The sequence below is a fragment of the Coregonus lavaretus genome, assembly GCF_964263955.1.
Source record: "Coregonus lavaretus genome assembly, chromosome: 8".
In the NCBI taxonomy this organism is placed as follows: domain Eukaryota; kingdom Metazoa; phylum Chordata; class Actinopteri; order Salmoniformes; family Salmonidae; genus Coregonus; species Coregonus lavaretus.
The window spans coordinates 50189970-50211056 of NC_139995.1; the positions used below are offsets into that span (position 1 = coordinate 50189970).

The window sequence follows — 21087 nt, forward strand, 5'->3', positions numbered from 1 at the left end:
AAAATCATTGACATGTGGCATTATTGAATAGTTACATCAATAAGTGTCTTACAATAAATAAATATTACTTTCCAAGAATAGTTGTGAAATAATTTGCATAAAGGAAGGAAGGAGGAAATCTGGTCACAATGGATGGATAACAGACACATTTTAATACCATTAGTAGCAGTGGAGGCTGCTGAGGGGAGGACGGCTCATAATAACGGCTGGAAAGGAGCTAATGGAATGGCATCAAATGCATGGAACCCTTGTGTTTGATGTATTTGATACCATTCCATCTATTCCACTCCAGCCGTTACCACGAGCCTGTTCTCCCCAATTAAGGTGCCACCAACCTCCTGTGATGAGTAGACATTTCTGGGAATGTGGGCACAATCAGAATGTAGACAAGATCAGGACATAGGACCCATGTTAGCACCAGGTAAAAACGAAGCTAGACTGTAAATTCAGGGTTTAGAGGACTATGGGACACAGTTATAATTGAGGGATTATTTGTTGCTTATACCCACAAGATAATGGCAATAAAAATACATTACTTAATTAATAATTATATTTATATGATAATGCCTGCTCTGATTAGCCTGGAAAATTTAAAAAGTTTTCCAATTGTTGACCTGAAATGCCAGAATTCCTTCCTCTATGGCCCTGTACACACACAGGTTGTACAATTAATGTACAGCGCATTTGACACAATGATTGTGGTACAACTGCTATTTTTGTGATACATGGAAAGCTTGTCGGCACATAAATGTATACACACAACCATTGTGCAGTCTCCACAATGCTTGTGTAATTATTTTTGTGAAAATAAACTATCAAAACCACTGTCAAATGTGCTCTACAACAGTTGTACAACTTGAGTGTGAACCCAGCCTATATGAGCCATATAATCCTCAGTGTGTGTGCAGTGAAAACAAAGTTTAGTCAAACTTACAAGCTATAAATGTAGAAGTCCACACTGACGTATTTATAGGAATGGCCTTTCGGGGTTTGTTGTTAGATGGCAAGTCTATGGGACTGTATATCACAGGCAAGACACCCCATTACAAAACACCTTGAGTTGGATCCAGGATTGCATAACGAAATCCAAGGAAAGACTGTCTGGAACTTGCTATGCAGAGCTTGCCTTTGGACTGAGGTTGTTGTTATGAACTGTACAGACAGACGAATGTGATGCATTTGTGTATGTTGTACTGTACTACCTTCTGTCGGACTGTGGTCCGTCAAAAGTTTAATGCTTTGACATATGCAAACTCTTCATTAAGATGGACAACAATGCTGAGTAAAAACACGGATAGCCGGTTTGTCATCTCCAACCTGAAACGGACTGGCCAAAGGGCAGTTCGGGCAAATACCCGGTGGGCCGGTCCATCTTTAGGCCAGTGGGCCGGTCTCATGGGGGGGGGGGGGGGGGGGGGGAGAAGTGAGAGAGAAATGTAGCTGTCCACACTAACAGACCTCTGTCATCCTGTTGTGACAAGACTGACATGTTCCTTGTGATGGCGTGCCATTGAGGTCACTATGACCCCCTCAATGTCCCAACATCTCTCTTTTGCTGTTCAGTCACAGCTCGATCACAGCTCAGTAAACGCTGCATGTCAGCTCAATCCGAAATTACCTTTTAGTTTTAACGTGGATCTTCCGCGATACAGATTGAATCCAGCCCTTAGAATCCCTTCACCCACCTGTACACCATCCAGAACCATGCCTGCAGTTATCATCCTCAGCCCAACCACAAGGTAAGGCGCCACCTCCTGTAGACAGATCCTCCTGGAGCTCTCTGTTGGACTTGTCTTTCTCCTCACTCATCTTATTATTAGTCCAGGACAGGGCAGGAGACCTCCACTGAAGATCATTCTTGGTGTGTGAGACAAACTGTCTAACACACGCAAGTATGCACAAACAAACACCCACACATTTGCTGCCAACCAGGATTCCTCCATGACCGTTTAAAAAATGTTCTTTAAACAGCCTGCCCTCTCCCTTGGATACAGTCCACCAAATACATTTGCATTAGCAATTTAACAATTGGAATATGTAAGAGGCAAAGACCGTAGACAAGACAAGTCATATTATAAACCTTTGTGATTTTAATACTTCTGGAAAACAAGTCAAACGGTATATTTACTAACTTGTTCCAGCTGTGATATGGAAATCATTCATAAAGTTCCATTGAATTGTCATCGAGTATTGTCCATGAAACCAACCTATTGTGTAGACCATTTCAAACAGTGTTGGTAGATTTACCAGTGTCGACCAACTGCTATAACATAATGTGAATATTTGTTATTTCTAAGAGGGGATATAATTGTATTTCTCATCCATAAAAAAAAGAAAGAAATATTAGCGGGTTAATGAAATTTCAGAAGAACAATTCTACTTCTAATTCAGTCTAGTAGGGCATGTGCATTTCTGCCTCGTCTATCATTCGCATTTAGTTGAGGAATTGGCTTAATCAGAAAGTAATCTCTCTCTCTCTCTCTCTCGTTCTCTCGTGTGTGTTTAGTACTCTATAGTGACAGCCTTGGTCTTCAGGTATTCGTTAAGAGCCTCTTGTCCTGTTGGAGAAAGCCAATGACGTTGAGACCGATATAAATTTAATTTACATTCCTACAAAATACATTGCTGTGGTCTTTGGGCTTTTCACATTCTAGTAATTCTACTCCCACATGAAAAACTACTATAGTATAAATACTATATAGTATTTACTGTAGTGTTTTTGCAGACCAAAGTTAACTATTGTATAAATACTGTAGTAAAATAAGACTGTAGTATATACTATAGTAATTACTGTAGTGTTTTTGCACACTGTAGTAAACTATAATATTTTTGCAGATATTACTGTAGTATTTACTATAGTGTTTTAGTTTTATTATCTTTAACATAGAAGTGGAGGCTTTCTCCTTGAGGAAACCTACTGGAGAAATACTAAGAGTACATTTTCCATAACCTGTAGGTAGGTAAAACTGGGGTCTGAACGGCGAATTCAGAGCTTCTGCTCTTTTCTATAATGTGTAGGGAACACAATATGGTCTATACTTAGCATGTAGGTTTCTCACTTATGGGTGGCACAAATTGGGATATGGGGAGGGGAATCAGCAGGGTATATGCAAATTAAATACTGTAGTATTTACTATAGTTTAAAAAAGTGTAGTGTTTTTGCGGACTGTAGTGTTTTGCCGACATTACTGTAGTATTTACTACAGTTTTTTTGGGGGGGATAATACTGCAGTATTTACTTTAGTATTCTACAGTTTACTACAGAATTCTATAGTAAGTACTGTTGTATTCTATAGTAAACTGTAGTATTTTTCCATGTGGGCTTCTATGATTAATGTAATGTAACCTGCTTGGAAACAATATGTCACAGAATCAGCAGGTCTTACCCAGGTCTTTGCCGAAGCCGGACTGCTTGAAGCCGCCGAAGGGAGCAGCTACGTCCGTCTTGTTGTAGGTGTTGACAAAGACGGTGCCGGCGTTGAGCTTCTCGCTGACGTACAGCGCCTTGCTGATGTCACGGGTGAACACGCCTGATGCCAGGCCATACTCAGTAGCATTGGCCCTCCGCAGAACCTCGTCCACATCCCTAAGAGAGAGAGAGAGGGATGAACAGAGAGGTTGAGAATGGTCGGAGGAGAGCTAGTCATAGGAGAAATGCGCGAGATGCCGACTCTGGTATGTACACTACCGGTCAAAAGTTTTAGAACACCTACTCATTCAAGGGTTTTTCTTTATTTTTACTATTTTCTACATTGTAGGATAATAGTGAAGACACCAAAACTATGAAATAACACATATGGAATCATGTAGTAACCAAAAAAGTGTTAAACAAATCAAAATATATTTTATATTTGAGATTCTTCAAATAGCCACCCTTTGCCTTGATGACAGCTTTGCACACTTGGCATTCTCTCAACCAGCTTCACCTGGAATGCTTTTCCAATAGTCTTGAAGGAGTTCCCACATATGCTGAGCACTTGTTGGCTGCTTTTCCTTCACTCTGCCATTCGACTCATCCCAAACCATCTCAATTTGGTTGAGGTCGGGGGATTGTGGAGGCCAGGTCATCTGATGCAGCACTCCATCACTCTCCTTCTTGGTCAAATAGCCCTTACACAGCCTGGAGGTGTGTTGGGTCATTGTCCTGTTGAACAACAAATTATAGTCCCACTAAGCCCAAACCAGATGGGATGGCGTATCGCTGCAGAATGCTGTGGTAGCCATGCTGGTTAAGTGTGCCTTGAATTCTAAATAAATCACAGACAGTGTCACCAGCAAAGTACCCCCACACCATAACACCTCCTCCTCCATGCTTTACGGTGAGAAATACACATGCAGAGATCATCCGTTCACCCACACCACGTCTCACAAAGAGACAGCGGTTGGAACCAAAAATCTCAAATTTGGACTCATCAGACCAAAGGACACATTTCCACCGGTCTAATGTCCATTGCTCGTGTTTCTAGGCCCAAGCAAGTCTTTCTTATTATTGGTGTCCTTTAGTAGTGGTTTATTTGTAGCAATTCGACCATGAAGGCCTGATTCACACAGTTTCCTCTGAACAGTTGATGTTGAGATGTGTCTGTTTCTTGAACTATGTGAATCATTTATTTGGGCTGCAATTTCTGAGGTTGGTAACTCTAATGAACTTATCCTCTGCAGCAGAGGTAACTCTGGGTCTTCCATTCCTGTGGTGGTCAGTTTCATCATAGCGCTTGATGGTTTTTGCGACTGCACTTGAAGAAACTTTCAAAGTTCTTGAAATGTTCCGTATTGACTGACCTTCATGTCTTAAAGTAATGATGGACTATTGTTTCTCTTTGCTTATTTGAGCTGTTCTTGCCATAATATGGACTTGGTCTTTACCAAATAGGGATATCTTCTGTATACCCCCCCTACCTTGTCACAACACAACTGATTGGCTCAAACACATTAAGAAGGAAATAAATCCCACAAATTAACTTTTAAGAAGGCACACCTGTTAATTTAAATGCATTCCAGGTGACTACCTCATGAAGCTGGTAGAGAGAATGCCAAGAGTCTGTAAAGCTGTCATCAAGGCAAAGGGCGGCTATTTGAAGAATCTCAAATATAAAATATATTTTGATTTGTTTAACACTTTTTTGGTTACTACATGATTCCATATGTGTTATTTCATAGTTCTGATTTCTTCACTATTATTCTACAATGTAGAAAATAGTAAAAATAAAGAAAAACCCTTGAATAATTAGGTGTTCTAAAACTTTTGACCGGTAGTGTATGTGTGCTGGGATCAGCTGAACCACACAGGCCACCCATCTGGCCATGCCATACACTGACCCGCTCTTGAACTTGGAGAGGATCATGACGGGGCCAAACGACTCCTCTATAGCGATGAACATGTGGTCCTGGACGTCGGTGAAGATGGTGGGCTCAAAGAAGAAACCTGGAGAGAGGTACCGCAGGGAAAGATATAGTAAACAACATCATTTTGTAGCTGATAGTCATCCCTTGAACTGAGAAATATTAACAACACAAATGGTCACTGTATGACATCCAATTCCATTTCTGAATGGACTGGAATTGGAGTGACATTTGCCCCTAACTCTGCCTCACAGCTAATATTAGTAAAATCTACAGAGCTATGAACTGAAAAAAGGTTAATGAGTCTAACCTGGGCGGGCGACCTGTTTGCCCCCACACACCAGAGTGGCGCCTTCCCTCACGCCTGTCTGGCAGTACTCCACCAGCTTGTCCAGGTGGGCCTTGTGGTTCTGGGGTCCGTGGTCTGTGGAGCGGTCCAGAGGATCTCCGATCTTCATCTTCTTAACCTCCTCCACCTGAGATAAGGTAGTTAGCGGATGGCTATGTTAGCATAACACTGTGAGATAAGGTAGTGGATGGCCAAGTTAGCATAGCACTGTGAGATAAGGAAGAGGATGGCTAAGTTAGCAGAGCACTGTAAGATAAGGTAGCGAGCGGTGGCTAAGTTAGCATAGCACTGTGAGATAAGGTAGCGAGCGGTGGCTAAGTTAGTATAGCGCTGTGAGATAAGGTAGCGACCGGGTGGCTAAGTTAGCATAGCGCTGTGAGATAAGGTAGCGACCGGGTGGCTAAAATAATAATAATAATAATAATATGCCATTTAGCAGACGCTTTTATCCAAAGCGACTTACAGTCATGCGTGCATACATTTTTTTTGTGTGTATGTGTGGTCCCGGGGATCGAACCCACTACCTTAGTGTTACAAGCGCCGTGCTCTACCAGCTGAGCTGGTAGAGTTAGCATAGCGCTGAGAGATAAGGTAGCGAGCGGGTGGCTAAGTTAGCATAGCGCTGTGAGATAAGGTAGCAAGCGGGTGGCTAAGTTAGCATTGAGACACGTACCACTCTCTTGACATACTGGTCATGGATGTTCTCTTCCACAAAGAGTCTGCCTGCTGCAATGCAGTTCTCTCCCTTGTTGAAGAATACAGAGCTCATGCCCTAAAATACACAAATAAATACAGTGAAATTGACACCGTACAATATTCTGAAAAATGTATATCAAATATTAACATTTTGGTATTAGTGTTATGTAGTGACCAGCATTGAATTGAAGGCCCACTGACCATGCGCACGGCCTTGTCCATGTCACAGTCACTGAAGATGATGAGTGGAGATTTACCCCCCAGTTCTAGGGACACCTTCTTCACATTACTGACCGCACAGCTGGGATAGGGGCACACACAAACAGACACATACTGTACTACAGTGGTCACCAACCAGTCGATCGCAATAGACTGGTCCATCTCCAAGCCATTCCTAGTCGATCACAAAACATTTCTGTTAAAGCCTTGCATTCCTATTTTTTTATTTGTTGACGGTAGGTGCACTTGAGTCAGCAGCCCTAACGCCGAGAAGGCAAAGTGTTCCCATTTAGGGATTTTTTTATTATGCTAATTAGATTTTCACGGGGGCGCGGACATCGACCTTAGGTGGTTTTAAGTTACGTTAAAAAACAACATCTGAGCGGCTTAGAAAAGGTTGGTGACCACTGTTGTACTACATACACATAAAAACAGTATGCTATTATCGGCCAAAGTCATGGCCAACTACCCAGAGCCTAAAGTCATTACCTCTCTGGACTGAGGTTACCAAATTTTTTACATTTTAGTCATTTAGCAGACGCTCTTATCCAGAGCGACTTACAGTTAGTGAGTGCATACATTTTTTAAATTAAAAAATTAAAAATAATAATACTGGCCCCCCGTGGGAATCGAACCCACAACCCTGGCGTTGCAAGCGCCATGCTCTACCAACTGAGCTACACGGGACACAACAGTGACCGCTCACCTCTTCATGATGTGTTTCCCTATCTCAGTGGAGCCGGTAAAGCCAAGCTTCCGGACGTCCGGGTGGTCGGACAGACGCTGGCCCACCAGAGCACCTGACAGACAGCAGAAGAGGAACCAGCACACCGTCAGCGTCACAACAAAACCTTGCATCTCCTATAAGTCAACTTTTCAGGCATCCGGGAAAAAATGGTGCGCCTTCCCAGGTTCTCTATTGCAGGCAGTGAGAGGACAACCGAGATGCAGACAAAAACCAGGTGTGTTAATAAAAGATTGGCGCAACTCTTTCAATATGAATGTTTGTATGAAACAACGATCAAAAACAGAAAAGCATGTTTACCTGATCCAGGGAGGATGTTGATCACTCCCTTGGGGAATCCTGCCCTCGCTGCCAATTCAGCAAACTTCACCGCTGTCAATGGAGTCACCTAGGGACCATAGGAATATACACGCAACCAAAATGATTGAACATGCTAGCCTTTACGCAATTCATATACCTTGACAAATGCAGGTATCTCATCCATACTGTATCAAATGGATTGAGATCAGTTGTACCCCTGTAAAAGACTGCTTCTGTAACGTTATTGAAAGACACGCTAACAATCGTCAGAGAAGTTGGCTAAATCCCATAGGCCAATCAATCAAATGTATTATATGAAGCCCATTTTACATTAGCAGTTGTCACAAAGTGCTTTACAGATACCCAGCCTAAAACCCCAAAGAGCAAGCACCGCAGAGGGAAACGCAAGGTGACTAGGAAAAACTCCCTAGAAGGCTGGAATCTATGAAGAACCCTAGAGAGGAACTAGGCTCTGAGGGGTGGCCAGTCCTCTTCTGGCTGTACCGAGAACAGATTTAATAGTACATGTGGCCAGATCGCTTTTCAAGACATTCAAGTGGACCATGCTACCTAAATGCGTCATTGGAGAAGGGGTTGAAACCAGTGGAGGCTGCTGAGGGGAAGACGGCTCATAATAATGGCTGGAACGGAGCAAATGGAAAGACATCATACACATGGAAACCATGTGTTTGATGTATTTGATCCCATTCCACGAGTCATTCCTCCCCAATTAAGGTGCCACCAACCTCCTCTGGTTGAAACATTTTCTGTACAGTACTAGTGTCTGGACACCAGTGCACTGCCCCCTTGTGCACAGCACAGTACAGTATAGCACAGTACAGTACATTTTACAATATCACTTTGTGCCCTTCTTTAGTGAAAACAGATGAATGGGAGTGTGATGGTTAGCGGTACTGGGGTGCTCCTTACCTGGGCAGGTTTGAGGACCACAGTGTTACCAGCAGCCAGACAGGCAGCTGTTTTCCAGGCCAACATCATGAGAGGGTAGTTCCAGGGAATCACGATAGCACACACTCTGAGAGTTAAAATGACGAACATACTTATTCTCAAAATCTTGTTTTGACAAAAACATTTATTGGCTGTGTATTTGCATGTGGCTGGTGTATCTCACCCGATTGGTTCTTTCTTGGTGAAAGTAAGGTTGCGATTGGGCCGGGCCTGGTTGATGGGGATGGTGCAGCCCTGTAGAAGGAGATAGTCTCTGATCATAAACAAACTTAATCATCAAACAAATCAAATCTAAGTTTATTGTTTGCATACAAAGTTAAGCGGCTGTTATAGCGAGTGCAGCGAAATGCTTGAGTTGCCAGTTCTTCAACAATGCAGTAGCATGTCAAACAAATCATTCAAAAGTCAAGAAAAATCTAGAAATATCAGAACGAATCCAAATGACAATCCAAATAACCCAGAAGAATAATTAGAAGCACCTTATAAAGTGAGTGTTATATTGCCTAATGAACATCTACACTGACTGTACAAAACATTAGGAATACCTGCTCTTTCCATGACATAGACTGACCAGGTGAATCCAGGTGAAAGCTATGATCCCTTATTGATGTCACTTGTTAAATCCACTTCAAATCAGTGTAGATGAAGGGAAGGAGACAGCTTAAAGAAGGATTTTTCAGCCTTGAGACATGGATTGTGTATGTGTGCCATTCAGAGGGTGAATGGGCAAGACAAAGGATTTAAGTGCCTTTGACCGGGGTATGGTAGTAGGTGTCAGGCGCACCGGTTTGTGTCAAGAACTGCAACGCTGCTGGGTTTTTCACGCTCAACAGTTTCCCTGTGTGTAGCAAGAATGGTCCACCACCCAAAGGACATCCAGCCGACTTAACACAACTGTAGGAAGCATTGGAGTCAACATGGGCCAGCATCCCTGTGGAACGCTTTCGACTCTTTGTAGAGTTCATGCCCTGACGAATTGAGGGGGGGGTGCAACTCAGTATTAGGAAGGTGCCCTTCATTTTTTTGTACACTCAGTGTATATAGCACCTTATAGATGCAGTCAGAGCATTATGAAACTATAATAAAGCAATTAGGAATGACTGGCCCCTTACCTGTGATATTCAGAGTAGGTAATACAAGTCTTTACTTAAAGGCCCAATGCAGTCAAAAACATGATTTTCCTGTGTTTTATTTATATTTCCACAGTATGAGGTTGTTGGAATAATACTGTGAAATTGTGAAAATTATGATAATGCCATTTTAGTGTAAGAGCTGATTCAAAAGACCGCCTGAAATGTCAGCCTATTTTGGTGGGATGGCATTTTGGCCTTCCATGGTGACATCACCATGTGGTAAATTAGTTAATAGACCAATAAGAAAGAGTTTCAAACTTCTCTGCCAATAACAGCACATTTTCAGTTTCCCCCTCCCCACTCACACCACTCCCAGACAGTCCTAGCAAAATTCTTGCTTGAAAAATTGCCCCTTTGTTAAGAAGCTATTTTTGTTTATTTTTGACCATTTAACAATTAAGGTACTATATTGTTACCCAGAAATGATGTGATATTCAGATAAAAACAGCTGCATTGGATCTTTAAAGCAATTGCTTCTTTGTTGCACAAAATGAAAAACAGTGGGCAATATGGGCAATGTTGTTATATCCCTCACTCGCTCACCTGGATCTTGTCACACCAGCCAGCGAAGTAGCGGAAGGTCTGGATGGACATGCCCACATGGGTCTTCAGGGCCAGGGTGTATACGGCCCCGGAGTCCATGGACTCTATGGTGGCTAACTCCTCTTGGTGCTCCTCCATCAGGTCAGCCAGCCTGGAGGGGGCAGTGAAGGATTCAATCGTTTCCTTTAAACAGCTCAATACAGCAACGGGTTATTCATTTAACACTGAAAATGCACTTTAACGGAAAATATTACACAAATCAAAAAGTGCACAACGGTGAAGTGTGACCTCATGTATGTGTGACCTCACGTATGTCTTCAAAAAACATCCCCCTATATATGATCCTGTATCTTATAGACCCAGCGGTACATGGTTGAATGCCTTGTATAGTTGCCTGCATATGGGTGTTTCAAAGACCACCTGTATTATTATATGTGCCTGGGTCTTAGTCTTGTGTTGCATCCAAAATGCCCTATTCCCTATGGACCAAATGGGCTCAGGTCAAAAGTAATGCGCTATAATAGGATGCTATTTTACATGCAGCTTAGTTTGTTTCTAATAGACTGACTTATATAGGAGTCTGCCTCTGTCTCTGGGGTTTATCTTTCCCCACTCTCCCTCCTCGAACGCCTCCTTGGCGGCCGCTACAGCTCGGTCCACGTCACTGGCTTGAGCGAAAGACACATCACAGATCGCCTAAAGAGACAGCGAGAGAGATGGGAAACTCACAAACTGGAAGAGTGATAAAGTCTCTTCATTTGTCATCGTCTGAGACAAACCAAATTGGTGCGAGCAGATCAAGTTATTAATAACTTTATGAAAACCATGGGTCAGACATGAATGGACAGGTGAAAGCTAGCTAGCTCCCTACCGTTCCGTCTGTGGGGTTGATAGTCTTGTAGGTCTTCCCACCCTCTGCGTCCACAAACTCCCCGTTGATGAAGAGCTGGTGGGGCATCCGGATGGTCATGTTGTTGATGTTCTTCTCCACCTGGTTACAGGACATTTACGTTACGCTACCTAATCAAAGGCCTTTCAAAGCTTGTTGTGATCTTCCTTAGTGATCATGTTACTAACGCAGGAGACCGAAATACGAACTCGAACGCCCTCCAAAGTTTCACTCCTGTTACTAACGGCCTACATTAGATTAGAGCATTGAGGATAATGCTGATTCTGGTGGTAATGATGATGATGATGGTTAAGATAATGTTGATAATGATGAAGATATTGAGGATCATGGTAATAATGACGATGACGATGACTCTTACGTAGTCGACGACCAGCTCCTCCTCGCCGTCCTCCCCTCGGAGCTTCCTCACACACATCTGGATGAAGTCCTGGAAGGTGGTGTTCATGTACACGTCCTCGTTCTGCAGCTGACACCCACTGGCCCTCAGCTTCACCTCCTCCACCAACCTGACAACATAAGATAGGATAGGATTAACTGGATTGTACCAGAGGGAAAATATCATACTTTTTCATTAACGTCTAATATTATGTATGCTTTGGAGTTATTTACTTCCTGCAGAGAGAGGGGGAGATGGAGGGGGAGTGGGGGATGTGGCTAGGGTGAGGTGGGGGGATAATGATACGGTGTGGAGAGGGAGAGGGAGGGAGTGAAGCAAAGGAGGTGGTAGGGATGAAAGAGGTGGTAGGGGTGAGGTAGGGGTGAAGTAGGGATGAAGGAGGTTGTAGGGGTGAGGTAAGGATGAAGGAGGTGGTAGGGGTGAGGTAGGGATGTAGGGGTGATGTAGGGATGTAGGAGGTGGTAGGGGTGAGGTAGGGATGAAGGAGGTGATAGGGGTGAGGTAGGGATGTAGGGGTGAGGTTAGGGATGAAGGTGGTTGTAGGGGTGAGGTAGGGATGAAGGAGGGATAAAGGAGGTGGTAGGGGTGCGGTAGGGATGTAGGGGTGAGGTAGGGATGAAGGAGGGATAAAGGAGGTGGTAGGGGTGCGGTAGGGATGTAGGGGTGAGGTAGGGATAAAGAAGGTGGTGGATGGGGAAGAAGCGGTGTTCAACTCACTTCAAGTCAGTGTTCAACTAGAAAAAACATGTCCTACTTGGTTTACTGTCTAAAACCCATTGACTTGCACCCTTTTATCTTTTAGATGTTCATGCTGGTGTGTTGCTTACCTGACCACATCCATAGAAGCAGCCCCAGACTTGAAGAAGTCAGTGGATTCCTCGATGGCAGCCACGTTAGTCAGGATGCTCTTCCAAACACCCTGTCAATGGGACAAGACAACACTGTAAACACTGGTCTGGAGTCAGTTTATCGAGGGTTAAGGTGAGAGATCGACATTTACAGTTGAAGTCGGATGTTTACATACACCTTAGCCAAATACATTTAAACTCAGTTTTTCACAATTCCTGACATTTAACCCTAGTAGAAAATCCCTGTCTTAGGTCAGTTAGGATCACCACTTTATTTTAAGAATGTGAAATGTCAGAATAATAGTAGAGATTTATTTTAGCTTTTATTTCTTTCATCACATTCCCAGTGGGTCAGAAGTTTACATACTTAGTATTTGGTAGCATTGCCTTTAAATTGTTTAACTTGGGTCAAACGTTTCTGGTAGCCCATTCCTCCTGACAGAGCTGGTGTAACTGAGTCAGGTTTGTAGGCCTCCTTGCTCACACACGCTTTTTCAGTTCTGCCCACAAATGTTCTATAGGATTGAGGTCAGGGCTTTGTGATGGCCACTCCAATACCTTGACTTTGTTGTCCTTAAGCCATTTTGCCACAACTTTGGAAGTATGCTTGGGGTCATTGTCCATTTGGAAGACCCATTTGTGACCAAGCTTTAACTTCCTGACTGATGTCTTGAGATGTTGCTTCAATATATCCACATCATTTTCCTTCCTCATGATGCCATCTATTTTGTGAAGTGCACCTGTCCCTCCTGCAGCAAAGCACCCCCACAGCATGATGCTGCCACCCCCGTGCTTCACGGTTGGGATGGTGTTCTTCGGCTTGCAAGCTACCCCCTTTTTCCTCCAAACATAACGATGGTCATTATGGCCAAACAGTTCTATTTTTGTTTCATCAGACCGGAGGACATTTCTCCTAAAAGTACGATCTTTGTCCCCGTAGTCTGGCTTTTTTATGGCGGTTTTGTAGCAGCGGCTTCTTCCTTGCTGAGCGGCCTTTCGGGTTACGTCGATATAGGACTCGGTTTACTGTGGATATAGATACTTTTGTATCTGTTTCCTCCAGCATCTTCGCAAGGTCCTTTGCTGTTGTTCTGGGATTGATTTGCACTTTTCGCACCAAAGTACGTTCATCTCTAGGAGACAAAATGCATCTCCTTCCTGAGCGGTATGACGGCTGCGTGGTCCCATGGTGTTTATACTTGCGTACAATTGTTTGTACAGATGAACGTGGTACCTTCAGGCGTTTGGGAATTGCTCCCAAGGATGAACCAGACTTGTGGAGGTCTACACTTTTTTTTCTGAGGTCTTGGCTGATTTCTTTTGAGTTTCCCATGATGTCAAGCAAAGAGTCACTAAGTTTGAAGGTAGGCCTTGAAATACATCCACAGGTACACCTCCAATTGACTCAAATGATGTAAATTAGCCTATCAGAAGCTTCTAAAGCCATGACATCATTTTCTGGAATTTTCTGTTTAAAGGCACAGTCAACTTAGTGTATGTAAACTTCTGACCCACTGGAATTGTGATACAGTGAATTATAATGAAATAATCTGTCTGTAAACAATTGTTGGAAAAATTACTTGTGTCATGCACAAGGTAGATGTCCTAACCGACTTTCCAAAACTATAGTTCGTTAACAAGACATTTGTGGAGTGGTTGAAAAACAAGTTTTAATGACTCCAACCTAAGTGTATGTAAACTTCCGACTTCAACTGTACATTTAAAACCTCGTTTAAATTAGCCGCAAAATCAGTGTAAGAAAGACAGGTACAATAGTAAAGTGTTAGTCCTTTTTTATTTTATTTTTTCTTACCCTCATTTGCTCAGTGAAGGCTTTCTCCTCCTCAGTGAGCTCCACAGAAGCGCTGCTCCCCGAGCTGAAGTACCTTGCCGCCGCAATCATCTTCCCATCCTCAAACTGCAGGTTCTTCACTAGCAACTGGACAGACAGACAGACAGACAGACATCATGCTGTTCAACATTTCTGCATGCACTGGTTTAGTTTGTTCCAAACAGTCCAAAGTCATGCCATTATAATACACTGAATCAGGATTCAACTGTCTATTCAAAAGTCTTCATATTATGCAGTACTAGGACAGCGACCAGAGAGGTTCTTACTGTCTTTGGAGCTACCAAAATCTTAACCAATAGCCAGCGTGCAGCACAAGTTCCTGTCTGGGTAGTGGGTTTGGAAGAAATAGCCATTTGAGAGTCTGTCTGTGCTGAACAGTTGAACCAAAAATAAAATATATGGGTGGGGGGGAGGGGTACGGATTTTGTTTCCAAGTTTGAACTGAAAGGAGGGCTGGAGCGAGTGGGGAATGGCGTCCCTTAAGAGGGCCAGAATGAGATGTACTGTATGTCAGGAGATGTGCAGTATTATCACAAGGAGGCGTATAGTTGGATTACGAAGGAGGAATGGAGGGAAAAAGAGAGGCAGAGGGGGTCGAAGAGAGAGAGGGAGGAAGAGGGTGAGCTTGAATTGGTTAAAAATTGAGGGAAAAAGCGAGATGGTTTAGTTGAAGAACAATGGTAGAAAGTGTAAGCAGAGTGAGCTGTACGCAGGATCTAAGACAGGAGGAGAAATGGAAGTGAATGAGGGCGAAGTATCGGAGGTGGTGGGTGTGGTGAAGTTCTCGGAGCCCGAGGCTTGCACCGAGGGTCAGGATAAAGATGAGTCTGTGACAATAGGAGTGAAATTTTTTGAAAAAGTGGACCCTTGCCTTTTGGTTGATCCATTTGTGTTTTCAGGGTGGGTGAAAACTGAGTTAGGTGCTGTGGAATCGGTGAAGGTAACCTGAAGTGGTCTTGTGATAATTGTTTGTGTTTCTGCTGGTCAGCGGGAGCAGGCGCTCCGCGTCAAACAACTGGGGACAAGAGGTTTGAATTGTTTTGCTCTCAAGAAAAGGGCGCCATTGAAAGGAGTGATTACTGGGGTAGTGGTAAATGTGAAAGTGGACCAACTGAAGGGGAAGATTCCCGGTGTTTGTGATGCTCGTCGTTTGGTGCGACGCAGACAGGGTGGCGTGAGTGGAGAAACAGAGGAGTCGGTCTGTTCTTTTCACTTCTGATTTGGAGTCTTTGTCCGACAAATTGATGTTAGGATGTATTAGTTATCCCGTACACGCTTTTGTACCGAATACGTTACGTTGTTACAGGTGTTAAGCTTATGGGCATGTGGCAGCAGTGTGTAGGAGGGAGGTGTGAGAAGTGTGCAGAAGGGCATGAGACAATGGTATGTGTAGCATTGGGGAAAGAAGCGGTATATTTTAATTGTAGGGGTGCACATGCAGCTGCGGATCAGAAATATCGGATGTGAGAGAGGCTGGTTGAGGTTACCAGGGTTAGAGTAGTGCAGAAGTTGTCGTATGTTGAGGCAGTGAAGAAAGTAGATGAAGATGGGTCAAGGGGGAGGGATCCTAAGAGGAGTGGTGTGAGTAGTAGATCGGTACCAGTACAGAGGGGTTGGCCAACAAGTGATATATGCTTCAGTAAGATTGGATTATTAGCGTTTATAGCAATAGTTATCAACTGTACTAGAGGGATGGAACGTATGTCGCAGAAAATTGAGGTTGTGGTGGCAGCTGCTGAGAAGTATTTGGGTGTACGAAATTTGACATCAGAAGAGTTACAGGGTGTGTTGAGTTGTGGTGTTCTGTCCTTTCAGGCTGTTGGTCTGAGGTACGACTAGATAGATTTAGTGGTGTAGGGTGTTTTTTTTTATATTTGTATATATTTTTTTTTTATTCACCTTTATTTAACCAGGTAAGCTAGTTGAGAACAAGTTCTGCGACCTGGCCAAGATAAAGCAAAGCAGTGCGATAAAAACAACAACACAGAGTTACATATGGGGTAAACAAAACATGAAGTCAAAAATACAACAGAAAATATATATACAGCGTGTGCGAATGTAGTAAGTTATGGAGGTAAGGCAATAAATAGGCCATAGTGCAAAATAGTTAAAATTTCGTATTAACACTGGAATGATAGATGTGCAAAAGATGATGTGCAAATAGAGATACTGGGGTGCAAATTAGCAAAATAAATAACAATATGGGGATGAGGTAGTTGGGTGGGCTAATTTCAGAATGGCTGTGTACAGGTGCAGTGATCGGTAAGCTGCTCTGACAACTGAAGCTTAAAGTTAGTGAGGGAGATAAGTCTCCAGCTTCAGAGATTTTTGCAGTTCGTTCCAGTCATTGGCAGCAGAGAACTGGAAGGAATGGCGGCCAAAGGAGGTGTTGGCTTTGGGGATGACCAGTGAGATATACCTGCTGGAGCGCAGACTACGGGTGGGTGTTGCTATGGTGACCAGTGAGCTAAGATAAGACGGGGATTTGCCTAGCAGTGATTTATAGATGACCTGGAGCCAGTGGGTTTGGCGACGAATATGTTGGTGTATGGTGGGTTTTTAATGAGTGTAGGGTTAGATGGTAGAGTATTTGTTGATAAAAAAATAAAATAAAAAATCTAGCAAAGTATAACGGAGTCATACTCCAGTCTAGTTGGCGGCGATAATGCAACATTTATTGGATGCAAACCGCCGTTAAACCTCGTCGAAGAAGAAGAAGACTGTTTCCACTCTGGACAACAGGTGGCGATATAGTGCGGAATTGGGTTGCCGTGCACGCACTGTAAAAGGGTAGAGTTAGCAGTGTTTACTTCCGGGGTTTCTGGCAGGCACATTTCACACAAAAAAAGCAGGAAAAAAAAGCTTTCAATTGATCTACCTTGCTAATAAAATACAAGCAACAGTGCATCCACAATATGTCAAAAATGCAATTGCTCAATATGTTTCTGCGCGAGCGATTGACAGCGGCTGCTGTAGAGATTTTTGGAGTAGTGGAAAAGACGATAGTGGAGTATCAAGAAGAAATCACCCGTTCGAAAGAGGAGAACGAACGTTTACATAAAATGTTGGATATGGTCATTAAACCTCAAGTCAAGTTACATAGAGCAGGTTTGTAACGGCGACTACTTCAATTTAATGTTTGACTGGCTTGCACTACTAGCTATTATTAAAAATATCATCAACTGATTTCAGCCGCGGGCCGATTTTGTCTTGAGCGGATGGTCAGGGGGCCGGAACATAATAAAAAATAATTTGTAGACCGCAAATTGACCGCAATTAGCCCAAACAGATAATACTTGACTAAAACATAATAATTTCAAACTTTGCTTACATTTGTATACGGTCACATATACACTACATGACCATAAGTATGTGGACACCTGCTCCTCAAACATCTCATTCCAAAATCATGGGCATTAATATGGAGTTAGTCCCCCCTTTGCTGCTATAACAGCCTCCATTCTTCTGGGAAGGCGTTCCACTAGATGTTGGAACATTTTAGCGGGGACTTGCTTCCTTTCAGCCACAAGCGCATTAGTGAGGTTGGGCACTGATGTTGGGCAATTAGGCCTGGCTCGCAGTCAGCATTCCAATTCATCCCAAAGGTGTAAAATGGGGTTGAGGTCAGGGCTCTGTGCAGGCCAGTCAAGTTCATCCATACCGATCTCGACAAACAATTTCTGTGTAGACCTTGCTTTGTGAATGGGGGCATTGTCATGCTGAAACAGGAAAGGGCCTTCCCCATACTGTTGCCATAAAGTTGGAAGCACAGAATCGTCTAGAATGCCATTGTATGCTGTAGCGTTAAGATTTCCCTTCACTGGAACTAAGGGGCCTAGCCCAAACCATGAAAAACAGCCCCAGACCATTATTCCTCCTCCACCAAACTTTACAGTTGGCACTATGCATTGGGGCAGGTAGCGTTCTCCTGGCATCCGCCAGAACCAGATTAGTCTGTCGGACTGCCAGATGGTGGAGCGCGATTCATTACTCCAGAGAACGTGTTTCCACTGCTCCAGAGTCCAGTGGTGGTGAGCTTTTCACCACCGCAGCTGACACTTGGCATTGCGCATGGTGATCTTAGGCTTGTGTGCGGCTGCTCGGCCAAGGAAACCGATTTCATGAAGCTCCCGACAAACAGTTATTTTGCTGACGTTGCTTCCAGAGGCAGTTTGGAACTCGATAGTGAGTGTTGCAACTGAGGACAGACGATTTTTACACGCTTCAGCACTCAGCGATCACATTCTGTGAGCTTGTGTGGCCTACCACATCGCGGCTGAGCCGTTGTTGCTCCTAGACGTTTCCACTTCACAATAACAGCACTTACAGTTGACCAGGGCAGCTCTAGCAGGGCAGAAATTTGACACACTGACTTGTTGGAAAGGTGGCATCATATGACGGTGCCACGTTGAAAGTCACTGTGCTCTTCACCAAGGCCATTCTACTGCAAATGTCTATGGAGATTGCATGGCTGTGTGCTCGATTTTATACACCTGTCAGAAACGGGTGGGGCTGAAATAGCTGAACCCACTCATTTGGAGGGGTGTCCACATACTTTTGGCCATGTAGTGTATGTATTATGTGGGGGAATACTTTGGAACATATTTACAGTCTTATGTCCAACAATTTAAAAAAAATAAACTTTTTTTGCGCGGAGGGGGAATAAGATCACCTGCGGGCCAAATTCATCCCACGGGGTGGCAGTTGGGGAACCCTGGCCAAGTCAGATGTTATTACTGTACCAGCTGGCTGATAGGCGTTATTACAGTGCCTTCAGAAAGTATTCACACCCCTTGACTTTTTCCACATTTTGTTGTGTTACAGCGTGAATTTAAAATGGATTAAGTTGAGATTTTGTGTTACTGGCCTACACACAATACCCCATAATGTCAAAGTGGAATAATATTTGTACACATTTCTACAAATTCAAAATTAAAAGCTGAAATGTCTTGAGTCAATAAGTATTCAACCACTTTGTTATGGCAAGCCTAAATAAGTTCACGGGCAAAAATGTGCTTAACAAGTCACATAAGTTGCATGGACTCACTCATGATGTTTGACTGACTACCTCATCTCTGTACCCTACACATACAATTATCTGTAAGGTCCCTCAGTTGAGCAGTGGATTTCAAACACAGATTCAACCACAAAGACCAGGGAGGTTTTCCAATGCCTCGCAAAGAAGCCTGAGTCCGTAGGGAAGTTGCAGCTATGGGACAAGACTGTAACTACCAATTGGATATCACGAAATTGGGGAGGAAAAGGTGTAAAAATAAATAAAAAACAGACATTGAATATCCTTTTGAGCATGGTGAAGTTATTCATTACACTTAGGATGGTGTACAAACACCCAGTCACTACAAAGATACAGGTTTCCTTCCTAACTCAGTTGCCGGAGAGGAAGGAAACCGCTCAGGGATTTCACCATGAGGACAATGGTGACTTTAAAATACACTGAACAAAAATATAAACGCAACATGTGAAGTGTTGGTCCCATGTTTCATGAACTGAAATAAAAGATCCCAGAAATCTTCCATATGCACAAAAAGCTTATTTATCGCTAATATTGTGCACACATTTGTTTACATCCCTGGTAATGAGCATTTCTCCTTTGCCAAGGAGTGACATATCAAGAAGCTGATTAAACGGCATAATCATTACACATGTGCACCTTGTGCTGGGGACAATAAAAGGCCACTCTAAAATGTGCAGTTTTGTCACACAACACAATGCCACAGAGGTCTCAAGTTTTGCAGGAATGACCACCAGAGCTGTTGCCAGATAATTTAATGTTCTGTTCTCTACCATAAGCCGCCTCTAATGTTGTTTTACAGAATTTGTCTGTACGTCCAACTGGCCTCACAACTGCAGACCACGTGTAACCACGCCAGCCCAAAACCTCCACATTCGTCTGAGACCAGCCACCCGGACAGCTGATGAAACTGTGGGTTTGAACAACCGAATAATTTCTGCACAAACTGTCAGAAACCGTCTCAGGGAAGCTCATCTGCGTACTCGTCGTCCTCACCAGGGTCTTGACTTGACTGCAGTTCAGCGTCGTAACCGACTTCAGTGGGAAAATGCTCACCTTCGATGGCCAATGGCACGCTGGAGAAGTGTGCTCTTCACGGATGAGTCCCAGTGTCAACTGTACCGTGTAGATGGCAGACAGCGTGTATGGCGTTGTGTGGGCGAGTGGTTTGCTGCTGTCAATGTTGTAAACAAAGTGCCCCATGGTGGCGGTGGGGTTATGGTATGGGCAGGCATAAGCTACAGACAACGAACACAATAGCATTTTATCTATAGCATTTTGAATGCACAGAGATACCGTGACGATATCCTGAGGCCCATTGTCGTGCCATTCATCCGCCGCCATCACCTCGTTTCAACATGATAATGCACGGCCCCATGTCACAAGGATCTGTACACAATTCCAGAAAGCTGAAAATGGCCCAGTTCTTCCATGGCCTGCATACCCACCAGACATGTCACCCACTGAGTATGTTTGGGATGCTCTGGATCGACGTGTACGACAGCGTGTTCCAGTTCCCGCCAATATCCAGCAAATTCGCACAGCCATTGAAGAGGAGTGGGACAACATTCAACAGGCCACAATCAACAGCCTGATCAACTCTATGCAAAGGAGATGTGTTGCGCTGCATGAGGAAAATGGTGGTCACACCAGATACTGACTGGTTTTCTGATCCACACCCATACTTTTTTATTTTTTATGTATCTGTGACCAACAGATTAATATCTCGATTCCCAGTCATGTGAAATCCA

General features: G+C 43.6%; 1 protein-coding gene across 2 annotated transcripts in view; it reads right to left on the bottom strand.

Moving 5' to 3' along the window:
• Positions 1-2070: 2070 nt before the first annotated feature.
• LOC311133218 (cytosolic 10-formyltetrahydrofolate dehydrogenase-like) overlaps positions 2071-21087 on the bottom strand; it is a 37441-nt gene continuing 18424 nt past the window's right edge. For both annotated transcript variants that reach the window (XM_084166706.1, XM_084166705.1), the window contains 16 exons: positions 14266-14391; positions 12432-12523; positions 11566-11713; positions 11169-11288; positions 10866-10993; positions 10298-10448; positions 8785-8855; positions 8583-8688; positions 7653-7740; positions 7314-7407; positions 6590-6689; positions 6366-6464; positions 5654-5819; positions 5320-5425; positions 3387-3586; positions 2071-2558 (listed from right to left, as the gene is read on the bottom strand). In XM_084166706.1, the coding sequence (XP_084022832.1) occupies positions 2503-2558; positions 3387-3586; positions 5320-5425; positions 5654-5819; positions 6366-6464; positions 6590-6689; positions 7314-7407; positions 7653-7740; positions 8583-8688; positions 8785-8855; positions 10298-10448; positions 10866-10993; positions 11169-11288; positions 11566-11713; positions 12432-12523; positions 14266-14391 (1851 nt within the window). In that variant the 3' untranslated portion in view covers positions 2071-2502. The remainder of the gene's footprint in view (positions 2559-3386; positions 3587-5319; positions 5426-5653; positions 5820-6365; positions 6465-6589; positions 6690-7313; positions 7408-7652; positions 7741-8582; positions 8689-8784; positions 8856-10297; positions 10449-10865; positions 10994-11168; positions 11289-11565; positions 11714-12431; positions 12524-14265; positions 14392-21087) is intronic.